Source organism: Mandrillus leucophaeus, unplaced genomic scaffold (genome assembly GCF_000951045.1).
Source record: "Mandrillus leucophaeus isolate KB7577 unplaced genomic scaffold, Mleu.le_1.0 Scaffold112, whole genome shotgun sequence".
In the NCBI taxonomy this organism is placed as follows: Eukaryota; Metazoa; Chordata; class Mammalia; order Primates; family Cercopithecidae; genus Mandrillus; species Mandrillus leucophaeus.
In genome coordinates, this window is record NW_012099432.1 from 1,985,337 (window position 1) to 1,999,614 (window position 14,278).

A 14,278-nucleotide genomic window follows, 5' to 3' on the forward strand; every position below is an offset into this window, starting at 1 on the left:
CCCCACCCCCAACCCACAGCCAGCCTCCCAGCCTACCCAGATCTGCAGCTTGATCCTCTTGTCATGGCGGTAGACGGTCTTGACCTTGAAGTCAATGCCCACAGTGCTGACGAAGGCGGGCGTGAAGGAGTCGTCCGCATATCGGAACAGGAAGGAAGTCTTGCCCACGCTGCTGTTGCCTATCAGTAGCAGTTTGAACATATAGTCGAAGTTCTGATCTGCTGCATCCCGTGGGCCTGCGGGGGGGTCTCCAGCTGATGCCATCTTGGCACTAGCCTCCCGGGACAGGGAGACCTGAAATCCTCAGGGAGAGGAGACAGGCGTCCTGCATGGGAATCAAACACCAACAACAGCTCCTGTGGATGGATGCACCAGGCCTGAATTCAAATCTCAGCTCGGCCACTTGGAGGCCAAGTGATGCTGGATGCATTGCTTGCCCCCTCTAGACCTCAATGTCCTCTTCTGCAAAATGGGATGTTTCTCATAGTCCCTTCCTGAAAGAGTAGTTAGTTGTGAGCCTAAAATGAGTTTCTTTCTTCTCTTTTTTTAGAGACAAGATCTCGCTCTGTTGCCTGAGGCTGGAGCGCAGTGGCGTGATCATAGCTCACTGCAGTCTTGACCTCCTGGGCTCAAGCGATCCTCCTGCCTCGGCCTCCCAAGTAGCTGGGACTACAGACATGCCACCACATCAGGCTAATTAAAATTAAAAAAAAAAAAATTGTAGAGATGGGGTCTCACTATGTTGCCCATGCTGGTTTCAAACTCCTCTGCTCAAGCAGTCCTCCTGCCTCAGCCTTCCAATGTGCTAGGATTACAGGCATGAGCCACCGTGCCCGACCTAAAATGTGTTTCTTTATTCATTCAACAAATGCTTCCTCTCTGCCAGGCCCTGTTCCCTGTGGAGATGCAGCTGGGAATAGGACAAGAAAAAGTCCATCCTCGGGTGGTCACGTTCCTTCCAGTGGGAAGGTATTAACACACATAACGGTCATTAGACAGTGCCTGGTAGACAGCTGGGGCACAGAAACAGTGACTGCTGTTTAATCTTCACACCCTGTGGCGTAACTGAGTCTTTATTGGGGTGGAGGGTGGGGAGACCTTTCCTGTCTGGAAACCCAGAGGCCTAGCAAAGGGTTCAAGTGCAAGGCCCAGGGTAAGGGGCTCCGGCCGCTGCAGAACTAGATTCTGGAGAAGGCGCAGGTGTGGACTTCGCCCCCGCGCATCCACCTGGTGTGGCCCAGGTGTAAGCTGGAATGAGGAGGGGAGGGGAGGACCTGCCAGCTGGATAAGCTGGATAGAGCCCCCGACTAAGGCTTGGGTGTTGACTTTGGCAGGTGTCAGCCCCTGGGGCGCCTGCCCTCCCCTGACTCATGCCAAATACAGCCCTTCTCTGAGTTCCAAGGGGAAGGGGTTTTCTACGTACCGGGCCCAGGTTTAAAGTCCAGTTCTACCCCCTAAATGGGTACTGCCATTTTCTATTTGTCAAAGGGGCCGGGCCTGTCTCCTGCCCAAGGCTGACTCACTCCAGCCCCAGTCCACGGAGGCAGGATTGACAGTCCTTATATCCAAGGAAACCATCCCAGTCACTTAATTAACACAAACCCCACCACCACGACCACTGCCGCCCACCCCTGGTCTTTCCAGGCAATCTGTGCCATAGCTAGGCTCCTTGAATCTGCCCCCACTCCAACGTGCTGCTTCATCCGGGCCCATGATGCTCCCTCAACCCTCATAACCTCTCCCAGGCCTCAGTTTCCCCAGCCGTCTATGGCCGCTGCGGGAACCGCACAGAGAGGCTGCAGAAGGCCTGGATGCAGGCAGGGCAGAGGCAGAGAAAGCCCTGGCACAGCTATTTCTCAATCGCCTTTGGGGCTTTTTTCCATTTTAAACGAGGACCCAACCGGCCCCACCCCGTGTTCCAGGAGAACGAGTTTAAGGAGGGGAAGAGAAGACGCAGGAAACCTTTCCCCACGCAGGGCAGGGCCGCAAGGCTGGGGCCCCCACCTCCCCCAGCCTCAGCTCACCTGTGTGTCAGTCGGTCCCGCCTCTTTCTAACCATCTGCCGACCCTCCCTCAAGCCTGGCCCTGGAGGGCTCGCCTCTGTCCCCCTTCACTATATTTGGGGCGCCCCAGCCAGTGCAGGTGGACTCAGGAGCTTCCCCCATCACCATATGGTCCCAACGCCTGTCCCCAGCTGGGCTCTCTGCCCCGCCCGCGCCCCATCAGCGCTTCCCAAGTGCCCAGCTGGGTGGGGGCGAGGGCAGAGGCGTTCCCCGCAGCCCCGCCTTTGTTCCCCAGGCCCCCTACCCTCCTCCCAAACCCCTGTACCCCACAGACCTGCTCGAATGCGGAGGGGCGGGGCAGGCTGCGCTCCTTCCCAGGGGTGACCTCGCGTAAGGGGCGCCGCCCGCTGGGATTCCGCCTTTGAACTCGCTGCGGCCTGGCCCTGGCCGCGACCCCGGCCCCGCAGCCGCCGAAGCCACAGCCTGCAGCCACCCGGATCCCGCGCGGGCTCCGCCCAGGAGGCGGAGGAGGGGCCGTTCCCGGAGCGGGGGATGGGGGAGGACGGAGCGGGGCCGAGTCTTGGGCGGGGCTTACAGAAAGCGGGTGGGAGGGGCTGGAAGCTCCACCGAGCATCTAGAGCCCGTCCTAGCCAAGCAACAGCTCATTTTCCCAACTGCGTGTAAAGAGCTCCTACTATACGCATGGCTGTTAAAAGCACGGAGTCTGGGGCCTGGTTCGAGTCCCAGCTCCACCACGTTCTAGTCTTGTGGCTTTGGACGCGTTACTTAACCTCTTTGAGCCTCAGTTTCCCCATCTGTCAAGTAGCTCATAGCAAGAGTACCCAACCTCACTGAGTTGTGGGAGGATTCTGATCTGAGTTAGTGTTTGTCAAGTGCAATGCCGGCCTTAAAGTAGGCTAGGCCAGGCGCGGTGGTCTGTAATAACAGCAGTTTGGGAGGCCGAGGCAGGAGAATCACTTGAGGCCAGGAGTTTGAGACCAGCCTGAGCGTCGTAAGGAGACCTCATCTCTACTAAAAATAACAAAAATTAGCCAGGTGTGGTGGCATGCGTCTGGAACCCCAGCTACTTGGGAGGCTGAGGCGGGAGGATTGCTGGAGAGATGGAGGCTGCAGTGAGCCTTGATTGTACCACAGCACTCCAGCCTGGGCAACAGAGCAAGACCCTGTTTCAAATAAATAAAAATAAATGAGGGCTGGGCGCGGTGGCTTATGCCTGTAATTCCAGCACTTTGGGAGGCCGAGGCAGGCAGATCACTTGAGGTCAAGAGTTTGAGACCAGTCTGGCTAACATGGAGAAACCCAGTCTCTAGTAAAAATACGAAAAATTAGCCAGGCATGTGGCACATGCCTGTAATCCCAGCTACTCAGGAGGCTGAGGCAGGAGAATCACTTGAACCCAGAGGCAGAGATTGCAGTGAGCTGAGATCGCACCACTGCACTCCAGCCTGGGCAACAAGAGTGAAACTCCGTCTCAAAACAAAACAAAACAAATAATACATATGTCAGTGGTTAACAACATGTCTGGTATACAGCAGGTGCTCAATAAATGGGCATCACTATAGGAGAGGCTTACAGGCTAAAATGGCTGACACTCCAAATCATCATGCTTCATGAATGAGGAAACTGAGGCCCCTGGCTCTACCCTTGCCTGCCCCTCCTCCTGCTTCTCATGGGGGTGAAAAAAAGAGACAGCAGCCATTTCTGAAGAAGCATTTATTAGCATGCAGGGCCCATGCTAGAGGCTCCTTATTTCCAGGGCAAGGCCGGCGAGACACAGCCCATTGCTCAGGACGCAGCCCAGATTGCAAAGAGAGGACAGCCCATGGTAGCGGAAGAAATTCTGGCGGAGAGCACTGTATTTGGGGTCCTTCTCTCGCAGCTGGCGGTAGGGATCGGGACCCTGGTGGCTGCCTGGTACCTCCCCACCCAGGCCTCGCTCCTTCTCCACGGTTTGCAGGGCCCACATGGCAGCTGTGGTGCGGGGCTCCAGCCAGCGGGCGTTGACAGTGGCCAGCGTGAGGCTCAGGAACAGCAGGTAAAGCTGGCAGGGACAGCAGAAGAGAAGGTGAGCTGTGCCTGGGAGGCCAGAGAGGCCCTAGGGAGGGGCTTTCTGTATCCTCGACAGCACAGGGGTGGGGGTGGGGACAGCACTGGATCAAAAAGCCTGCCTCCCCCTCTTTCCTTGAACCCAGACTGAGGGACCCAAAGCAGAGTTCCAGCTCTTCTACTCTGAAACTGGTCGCTCTGAAGGAAAAGCTCTATCCCCACCTCCTCTATTCCCCCCAAAACCTCCCGAGCCTCCTCTCTCCTGATACTCAGACTGGAAGTCCCCAGGGCAGGATCTCCTTCCTCAGTGGCCACAGCCCAGACCCCAGAAGCTGACATTGGACCCACAGAGAGTGAATAAAGTCTTTGAGTGGCTCGGCACAGTGGCTCACGCCTATAGTCCCAGTGCTTTGGGAGGCTGAGGTGGGTGGATCACTTGAGGCCAGGAGTTCAAGACCAGTCTGGGCAACATGGGCAAAACCCCATCTCTACTAAAACTACAAAAATGAGCCAGGTGTGGGGGCTGTCCCCCTGTAATCCCAGCTACTCAGGAGGCTGAGGCATGAGAATTGCTTGAACCCGGGAGGGAGAGGTTGCAGTGAGCCGAGATTGCACCACTGCACTGCAACCTGGATGACAGAACAAGACTCTGTCTCAAAAACAAACAAAACAAAACAAAAAGTCTTTGAAGGCAGGCATGGTGGCTCAAGCCTGTAATCTGTAATCCCGGTGCTTTTAGAGATAGGGGTGGGAGCATCCCTTGAGGCCAGGAGTTCAAGACCAGCCTGAACAACAACACAGCAAGACCCTCATCTCCTTTTTTTTTTTTTTTTTTTCCCTGAGACTGAGGTTCACTCTTGTTGCCCAGGTTGGAGTGCAATGGCATGACCTCGGCTCACTGCAATCTCCGCTTCCCAGATTCAAGTGATTCTCCTGCCTCAGCCTCCCAAATAGCTGGGATTACAGGTGCACGCCACCCAGTTAATTTTTGTAGTTTACTTAGTAAAGACGGGGTTTCACCATGTTGGCCAGGATGGTCTCCATCTCCTGACCTCGTGATCCGCCCACCTCGGCCTCCCAAAGTGCTGGGATTACAGGCATAAGCCACTGTACCCGGTCTCCCTATTTTTTTTAGTTAAGAAAAATGTTTTTGCCATTCTCACATTGCTATAATTCCATCTCTATTTTTTTTAAGTATTTGAATAACTTCTGAGCCTGTTTCATTAAAATAAATAAATAAAAGAAAGAAAAAAAAAAAGTCTGTGAAGTTCTAATTACCCATAATCCCCTCCTGTCTCTATGAGATTATTCTTGAAACACCTGTCAGATCTCACTTGCCCACATCTATAGAACATAACGCAGGCAAGGGAAGGCCAGAGTAGAGAAATCTGAGATGCAGAGATAGTTTCTTGCCTTGTGGCCAGAAAAATGTGTGGAAGGCAGTAGGAAACCGTAAATTCCCGGTTGGGCTGGTTTTTAAACAATAAACTGGGGTCAATGTACCAGCTCAGCTGAGTCACCACAGCTTGGCAGCAGGCCCAGCCAGCGGGAGGAGAGGGAACAGCAGCTAGCGGGGAGATGCTGGGGGATAGACAGGGCTGCTGGGGACTGTTGTATAGGCTGTGCACTGCTCAAGGGTATCCAGAGCCCAGCTTTGTATCTACCAGGAAGAAGGGGCTCCCCTCCTCTCCCCTACCCTCCCCTACTCTCCCTTCTCCTTTCCTCTCCTCTCCTCTCCTTTCCTTTTATTTTTTTGAGACACAGTCTTGCTTTGTCACCTAGGCTGGATTGCAGTGGCGTAATCTTGGCTCACTGCAACCTCTGCCTCCCGGGTTCAAGCAATTCTCCTGCCTCAGCCTCCTGAGTAGCTGGGATTATAGGTGCACACCACCATGCCTGGCTAATTTTTTTGTATTTTTAGTAGAGACGGGGTTTCACCATGTTGGTCAGGCTGGTCTTGAACTCCTGACCTCGTGATCCACCCATCTCGGCCTCCCAAAGTGCTGGGATTACAGGCGTGAGCCACCATGCCTGGACTTTTTTTTTCCCCCTGGAAAAGGTGTAGCCATAGGCGCTCATTGGGGTCCTGGGAATAAGTCTCCAGAGGGCAGTGGCACTCAAAGTCACGTACCTGGCTGGCCTCCCAGAATGTGAGCTGAGCCCAGGCATGCTGTGAAGCTAAGATGCAGAGGTTGATGAAGGCACAGCCCATGGAGATGTGGAAGTAGAAGGGGAAGAGTTTGCTCTGCGCTAGTCCGAAGGTATGTCGGGGAAGGCCTCGGAAAAGCAGGAAGCCTGCAGGATATGGGGACCACAGGGGTGTTAGAGCACTTACCGCCCTCTTATTTCTGTCCCCACCCCAGGTCCCCATGACATCCAAGCTGAGGGTCCCTACCTGAGACGAAGGTCACCCACATTTGCATGCCCCAGGCACCTGACAAGACCAGCAGATGGACCATCTTAATCAGGCCTCCTAGGTTCCCGCCTTCCTCCATCTTGCAGTCCTGGGAAGGAGGCACCGGGTGGCTCAGAACTTTACCTTTGCCTCGTGCGTGGCCTTCAGACCCTGTGAACCCGCTCGGGGACAGGGTTACGGCCAATCCGGCAGAGATTCTGGCAAAGCAGCCCAGGAATGAGAGTGAGAAAGGCCCAAAGCAGTCAAGGTCCAAAAACAACCCTCGACCCCATCTCTCCAAATGTCAGCCCTCAAGCTCTCAGGCTGCCTGGACCTCAATCTCCATGCCACTTCAGAGGCCCCCAAATTTCAGCCCCAGCAGCTCCAGCTCATAGCCCTAGGTCTTCAGAGATCACTCCACTAATTCCCAAACATCACCCCAGGGATCCAGTTCTGACATCCAAGACCACTTTTCTCATAAAATAATCCCGGATATTAGGTGAAGATCCCCAAAACCCCGAGGAAACCCCAAATCTCATCCCGAGGACACCGATCCCACCGTTAGGAACCAAGACCTCAACACGCAGCACCCGGATTCCGAGAACAGAGGCGTCGGGGCCAAATGGGCTGAATTCGGTACCTCACTCCCACGCCCCCGGGTGGACAGCGACCCTCCTCCGCCGCGTCCCCTCGTGGGTTTCCCCCAAGAATTCGTCCCGCCTCCCAGCTGAGCCTGAAACCAATCGTATCGTAGATCTGCACCTTTCTATCCCGCCCTCTTGGGTATTGACTAATCGTAGAATCCCCCCCTGGGATCCCGCCCCCTCCACGGGCTTTTATCCAATTACACCACGGCTACTAAGCGCTGCTGAAGCGTGAAGGCGCCAATGAGGCCTTCAGCTACTCTGGCAGGGGCGGAACTAAAATGCCGGCCACACCCCTCTCTGTGACTCCTTCAGCCTCTGAGCGTTTTAATGCGATGGTGTCCCCGCGGGATCAAACTTCAGCGTCACGGCTGAGGACTGGCTTCGTGGTCCCTGATGGGAGAGCATGAACAGGTGGTATGTGGTAGGTGGGGTTCTGGAGCCTGGCGGGTGCAGAATTCACAACCCAGGGGGCGGAACCAGGATGATGACCCCGCCCCCTTCCCTAAATAATTCTCCCAGGAGGGACGCGGAAGCAACAACCGGATGGGACGGGGAGAGAGGAGGCACGACTGGGGACCTAAACTGGCTCCCAAATGCCTCTCCTTTTCCCCTCCAAGCCTCCCAGGCTTCCTATGGTCCCTAAGTCCCAGGTTCTCAGCGTGACATTCCAGAGCAAACACAGCTTCCCATTACTCTATACCAGGCACTGGCATGGATTAATTTATTTAATCACAACATCCCAGTAAGGTGAATATTATGACATCTCGTTTTTATAGTTGGGGACACTGAGGCAGGGAGAGGTTCAGTAACGAGACCAGTATTACACAGCTGGAAGGGACAGAGCTAGGATCTGAACCTAGGCCATCTAGCCGGAGAGTTTCCCTGCTTAACCATCATACTCTGCTGCCCCTGGAAGTGAGGACCTTCCTGAGGCAGTGACTCACGGAGGGGAAGCTTAGGACATTTCAGGCAGAAGAAAAACGTGTACATCACAGGGTGTGTGTCAAGATCCAGTGAATGGTTAGGGGATGCCCGGCACTCAATTAGGTGCTCAGAAAATAGGAGCCTAAAAAAGGATTAAGGAAGATTTTACCGAAGATATGCTGAATAGTTTTTGTTTGTTTGTGTTTGAGACAGAGTTTCGCTCTTGTTGCCCAGGTTGGAGCACAATGGCATGATCTAGGCTCACTGCAACCTCCGCCTTCGAGGTTCAAGCGAGGTTTGCCTCAGCCTCCCAAGTAGCTGAGATTACAGGCATGTGCCACCACACCTGGCTAATTTTGTATTTTTAGTAGAGACGAGGTTTCTCCATGTTGGTCAGGCTGGTCTCGAACTCCTGACCTCAGGTGATCCACCTGCCTAGGCCTCCCAAAGTGCTAGGATTACAGGTGTGAGCCACCACGCCCAGCCTGAGTAGAGTTTTGAAGAGCGTGTAGGAGTCTTCCAGGTCGACTGAATCAGGCAGAGGGCCTGGCAAGGGCGACAGAAGAGAAAGGTCTAGAGGATTTGGGGGAAGAGACTGAGTGTGACTCAGGGCAAGGTGCCTTTCACCTAGAAATTCCTCCAGGCAGACCTGCCCCAGATATCTCCATCTGTGCCATATCTGGCTATACTAGAGGGGGAGGGGAGTCGGAAGTGAGACCCAGAGCTCAGCTGTTTCCTGTTCCCAGCCTCTTCTAGCGCAGGCCTGGGTCCCAGTTCAGCTAACATCTATTGAACAGATATGCCCTGCCTCTCCTGCTCACACTCTATGGCTGGCATTCACCTGTGGGGCCAGGTCCAAGTTCCTAGCTTGGCCATGAATACCTTACTGGAGCTACTCTGCTAACCTCCTGCTGCTTCCTCTTGGACCTCGATTCAGCTCTCATGAATTTACCAGCATAGAGCATGTGGTTCCACACCTCCAAGCTTTTGCACATACTGTTGCCTGCCAGGAAAGCCCTTCCTTTAAGCCAATGTCAAGGTCTTTGAACTCTTCTGAGGCCTGATTTTTTTCTTTGAGGCCTTCTGGGTCCTTCTCACTGCCCAGCCCAAACCTTGGGGCTGGGATCATCTTTTGTTGTTGTTTTTTATTTCTGGAGACCGCGTCTCACTCTGTTGCCCAGGCTGGAGTGCAGTGGTGCAATCTCGGCTCACTGCAACCTCCACCTCCCGGGTTCAAGCGATTCTCCTGCCTCAGCCTCCCGAGTAGCTGGGATTACAGGCGCCCATCGCCACGCCCAGCTAGTTTTTGTATTTTTAGTAGAAACGTGGTTTCACCATGTTGGCCACGCTGGTCTTGAACTCCTGACCTCAAGTGGTCCTCCCGCCTTGGCCTCCCAAAGTGCTGGGATTACAGGCGTGAGCCATCACTGCTGGCTGCGCCTAGCCTTGGGATCATCTTTCATCCAGCTTTGGCTCCTACCGTAACTGAGAAGCCTTGAGTTTAGGGCTGAGGCCTCTCTGGCATGTCAGGGAGGGTCTGGGGGCACTGGGGACATGGGAACTTATCTCAAAGCAGCCCCTGCTTCCCTACTCACAGCGACCCTCTTTTGGCCGGCCTGCCCCGGGACCCTGACTACTCTGTGTCCTGCCTCTACTCACCTCCCTCACCCTCCAGCGTGTGTTTGCCTGCTAACGTGAAGTGTGACAAGTACTGGGGTTCGTTGGGGGGCTGCCATAGGGCTGGGGACACTGGGAGGGACTGGGAATGTGAAGAGTGCCCTGCATTGTCCCTCAAGGAAGCCCTCACCCCTAGGCTCTTCCTCGGACAAGGCTCTGGAGCGTACAGCTCACTGGTCCAGGACCCCAGAGCCAGAGACCTTGGGACGTCCTGCTTCTGGGGACACAGTGAAGAGTGCAGACTGCAGGCCAGGGTGGGGCTCGGGGCCTCCGCCACATGAGGCTGCCCCTTCCCCCAATCCAGACCTGCAGAAGGAGTGCTGTAATGACCAGGACGTTTTGAAGAGGCATCACAACGTAGCTAAGGTCACCCCCACCCGGGAAACCCCTTCAATGCCAAAAACCACTGCAATCTACTGCTGTGGGGCTTAGGGAAGGGGCTGTAGGGCAGAGGGACTCCCATGAACACACCCACTGTGTTTCTTCAGCACCTAGAACAGCGCCTGGCACTCAGCAGGCCCTCACTAAGCAAGTCTTGAATGGAGGAAGGAATGGATGGAAAGAAAGAGTGTGGTTGTGTGTCTTCCATGGGGATTTGACTGTGATTGTCTCTCAGCCACATAAGTGCACTTCTGAGCAAGTGTAGTATGTGTAGCCCAAGGGGGAGGTGCATGAATATGCCCGGAGTGGAGCTTTGCCTGTACTTGTGGTTTGGGACACCCAGAACCGAGGAGATCCAACTTTTGTCCAGCCCTCCAAACTGGGTTGAGGTTAGCAAGCAGGCAGCTCAGGGACAAATTTCTCCTCCCATCTCATCTCTCTTCCCTAGAAGCCCTTGGAGACCAGCTCTTCCAAAGTCAAAGGTGAGAAATCTCCTTTCCAACGAAACTGTGTGGGGAAGACCTGCTGGTTTCCACCTCTACCCTCTGCCCCAGCATCAGCTGACCCCCTGCCATGGTCACCCATTCACTCCTGCCCAAGACTGAGTGGGACCCTGTTCCATATCTTACCCCTGTCCCTACTGCTACTCTGAGCCTCTGCTGACCTCTGCCCTGCCCTTGCCCCAGACCCCACCCCTTACAGCCCTGGCTCACCCTATCCTCTGCCTATAGCCAAGACCATTGTGATGATTCCCGACTCCCAGAAGCTCCTGCGATGTGAACTTGAGTCACTCAAGAGCCAGCTACAGGCCCAGACCAAGGTGAACCGCCTTGGCCCTGCCCCCAGCAACCTCTCTTTCTCCTTGCCCTCCCCTCCTTCCTCCCACCCCAAGGCTGACCTCTTTCCCCCAGGCTTTCGAGTTCCTGAACCACTCAGTGACCATGTTGGAGAAGGAGAGCTGCTTGCAGCAAATCAAGATTCAGCAGCTTGAAGGTGAGGACTGGCCAGAAATCAAGGTCAGGCTAGGCCAGGCATGGTGGCTCACACCTGTAATCCCAGCATTTGGGGAGGCCAAAGAGGGTGAATCACTTGAGGTCAGGAGTTTGAGACCAGCCTGGGCAACATGGTGAAACCCCATATCTACTTAAAAAAAAAAAAAAAGAGAGGCCCAGTGCGGTGGCTCAAGCCTGCAATCCCAGCACTTTGGGAGGCCGAGACGGGCAGATCACGAGGTCAGGAGATGGAGACCATCCTGGCTAACACGGTAAAACCCCGTCTCTACTAAAAAATACAAAAAAACTAGCCAGGCGAGGTGGTGGGCGCCTGTAGTCCCAGCTACTCGGGGGGCTGAGGCAGGAGAATGGCATGAACCCGGGAGGCGGAGCTTGCAGTGAGCTGAGATCCGGCCACTGCACTCCAGCCTGCACGACAGAGCGAGACTCTGTCTCAAAAAAAAAAAAAAGAAAGAAAGGGAAAAAAAAGGCCGGGTGCGGTCACTCACTGCTGTAATCCCAGCACTTTGGGAGGCCAAGTAGTAGGATCACCTGAGGTCAGGAGTTCGAGACCAGACTGACCAATATGGTGAAACCCCATCTCTACTAAAAATACAAAAATTAGCCAGGCATGGTGGCGTGCATCTGTAGTCCCAGCCGCTCAGGAGGCTGAGAAAGGAGAATTGCTTTCTGCGAGGCGGAGGTTGCAGTAAGCCGAGATGACATCACACCACTGCACTCCAGCCTGGGAGACAAAGCAAGACTCCATCTCAAAAAAAAAAAAAAAAGTCAGGCTGGAAGCTGGTCCTGTTGGGATCAGCTGGGCCAGGCCAGGGTGAGAGAAATTGGGAGAGTCTGGGTTCTGGGTCAAGATTAGGACAAGCTGGGTTCTGGGTGGGATCAGGGCTCAGTCAAGGTCCCACACTCTCTGCAGAGGTGCTGAGCCCCACAGGCCGCCAGGGAGAGAAGGAGAGGCACAAGAGGGGCATGGAGCAGGGCCAGCAGGAGCTATATGGGGCCCTGGCCCAAGGCCTGCAGGGGCTGGAGAAGACCCTGCGTGACACTGAGGAGGTGCAGCGGGCCCGCACCACTCGCTGCCTGCAGCTGCTGGCCCAGGAGATCCGGGACAGGTGGGGGATGGCGGGAGGGCAGCCTGGAGTCCATGGGAGGGAAGGGAGACCCAGAACTGGGGAATGGAGGCAGGATGGGGGAAATGGCAGACGCCTGGGGGAGGGGGACTGAGGGATGGTGGAAAGCCTGAGGAACAAGAAGAGGGGATGAGGCCGGGTATGGTGGTTCATGCCTGTAATCCCAGCACTTTGGGAAGCTAAGATGGGCGGATCACTTGAGGTCAGGAGTTCGAGACCAGCCTGGCCAACATGGTGAAACCCCATCTCTACTAAAAATACAAAAATTAGTCGGGCATGGTGGCGGGTGCCTGTAATTCCAGATACTTGGGAAGCTGAAGCAGGAGAATCACTGGAACCCAGGAGGCAGAGGTTGCAGTGAGCCGAGATCACACCACTGCACTCCAGCCTGGGCGCCTGGGCAGCAGAGTGAGACTCTGTCTCAAAAAAAAAAAAAAAAAAAAAGAGGAAGAGAGGCTCAGGGGAGACAGGTGGCTTGTGGGGGTGGGGGAGTGGGAAACTGAGAGGCCAGAAGGCAGGGAAGACAGAAAGCTGGAGGTGGGATGGAAAAGGAGGCCAGGGGATCAGAAGGGGGGATGGCAGGAAAGACTGAGAGGACAGGAGGCTGGTGGTGTAGAAAGTTGGGGACAGGAGGTGGGGAGGTGGAGGCCAGGTGATAGGAGGCTGAGTGGGGTGGGAGAGGCTGAGAGAATGGGAGGCTGGGAATCAGAAGGAGAGGATGGGGATGAGGGTAGGGGGATTATAGAAGGGGAGGGAAAAAGGGCAGGGAGGTGCGGCGGGGACAGAGCTTGGGAGGATGGGTGGAGGGAGGGACATCAGGGGCCAGGCAGGGAGTGCAAGTCTAGGCTGCACTGTCCCCTCAGCAAGAAGTTCCTGTGGGAGGAGCTGGAACTGGTGCGGGAGGAGGTGACCTTCATCTATCAGAAGCTCCGTGAGTGCCTGGAGCCCACATCCGGTGGCGGGTGGTGGGTGGGGTTCCTTCTTCAGCCCCCTGTCCCCCTGAGCCCCCTCCCTCCACAGAGGCGCAGGAGGATGAGATCTCAGAGAACCTGGTGAACATTCAGAAAATGCAGAAAACGCAGGTGAAATGCCGCAAAGTGAGTGCAGGAGATGGGGACCCTGGGGAAGAGTGGGAGACAGAGGGATGGGGATTTCAGCCAGCTTCCACCATGAGATTGGAGCCTGGATTCAAATCTCAGCTCTGCCACTCACTGCTGCGTGACTGTGGGCAAGTCACTTGACCTCTCTGAGCCTCAGTTTCTTCATCTGTATAATGGGTGTAATAATAATTCATCTTGGCTGGGTGCGGTGGCTCATGCCTGTAATCCCAGCACTTTGGGAGACTGAAGTGGGTGGATCACCCGAGGTCAGAAGTTCGAGACCAGCCTGGCCAACATGATGAAACCCCGTCTCTAATAAAAATACAAAAATTACCCGGGTATGGTGGCATGTGCCTGTAATCCCAGCTACTCAGGAGACAGGATGGAGAATCGCTTGAACCCAGGAGGCGGAGGTTACAGTGAGCCAAAATCACGCCATTGCACTCTACCCTGGGCAAAAAGAGCGAAACTCCATCTTAAAAAATAAAGAAAAAGAAAAAGAAAATTCATCTTGTTGGGTGCTGTGGCTCATGCCTGTTATCTCAGCACTTTGGGAGGCTGAGGTGGGTGGACTGCTTGAGCCCAGAAGTTCAAGACCAGCCTAGGCAACATGATAAAACCCTGTCTCTACAAAAAAACAAAACAAAAAAACAAAACAAAACAAAAAAATGAAACAAGAGGGTGTGGTGGCACATGCCTGTAGACCTAGCTACTCAGAAGGCTGAGGTAGGGGGATCGCTTGAGCCTTGGAGGTTCAGGGTGCATTGGGCCCTGATAGTACTGCACTCTAGCCTGGGCGACAGAGTGAGACCCCGTCTCAAAAAAAGACAAAAAACAAAAACAAAACAAAAAAACCCCACTCATCCCTACCTGATCAGGTGTCTGTATTAGCTGAGTATTATGCACTTGAATGCAGCCTGGCATATACTAAGTGCTATATAGCG

General features: G+C 54.7%; 3 protein-coding genes across 6 annotated transcripts in view; 1 reads left to right on the forward strand and 2 right to left on the reverse strand.

Annotated features, from left to right (window-relative positions):
- The window catches only part of RAB3D (RAB3D, member RAS oncogene family), a 27,315-nt gene extending 24,758 nt beyond the window's left edge, over positions 1-2,557 (reverse strand). Inside the window, exons 1-2 of the mRNA XM_011994853.1 lie at positions 2,338-2,557; positions 37-325 (exon numbers count right to left, since the gene is read on the reverse strand). Coding sequence (XP_011850243.1) covers positions 37-264 — 228 coding nt within the window. The 5' untranslated portion in view covers positions 265-325; positions 2,338-2,557. The remainder of the gene's footprint in view (positions 1-36; positions 326-2,337) is intronic.
- Positions 2,558-3,720: 1,163 nt separating this feature from the next.
- TMEM205 (transmembrane protein 205) lies at positions 3,721-7,193 on the reverse strand. 4 transcript variants are annotated; one of them, XM_011994878.1, is made up of 4 exons: positions 7,025-7,193; positions 6,466-6,574; positions 6,202-6,365; positions 3,721-4,065 (listed from the first exon to the last, which is right to left on the reverse strand). In XM_011994878.1, the coding sequence occupies exons 2-4, from the start codon at positions 6,563-6,565 to the stop codon at positions 3,760-3,762; spliced, it is 570 nt and encodes a 189-aa protein (XP_011850268.1). In that variant the 5' UTR covers positions 6,566-6,574; positions 7,025-7,193; the 3' UTR covers positions 3,721-3,759. The 4 variants fall into 4 exon arrangements, with proteins under 4 accessions (XP_011850268.1, XP_011850271.1, XP_011850279.1 ...); XM_011994881.1 differs by having other exon boundaries at positions 3,723-4,065; positions 6,466-6,683; positions 7,025-7,184; XM_011994889.1 differs by having other exon boundaries at positions 3,723-4,065; positions 6,466-6,683; positions 7,106-7,163.
- The window catches only part of CCDC159 (coiled-coil domain containing 159), a 9,496-nt gene continuing 2,212 nt past the window's right edge, over positions 6,995-14,278 (forward strand). Inside the window, exons 1-8 of the mRNA XM_011994864.1 lie at positions 6,995-7,101; positions 7,378-7,526; positions 10,543-10,576; positions 10,826-10,914; positions 11,006-11,087; positions 12,021-12,216; positions 13,098-13,165; positions 13,255-13,331. Coding sequence (XP_011850254.1) covers positions 7,506-7,526; positions 10,543-10,576; positions 10,826-10,914; positions 11,006-11,087; positions 12,021-12,216; positions 13,098-13,165; positions 13,255-13,331 — 567 coding nt within the window. The 5' untranslated portion in view covers positions 6,995-7,101; positions 7,378-7,505. The remainder of the gene's footprint in view (positions 7,102-7,377; positions 7,527-10,542; positions 10,577-10,825; positions 10,915-11,005; positions 11,088-12,020; positions 12,217-13,097; positions 13,166-13,254; positions 13,332-14,278) is intronic.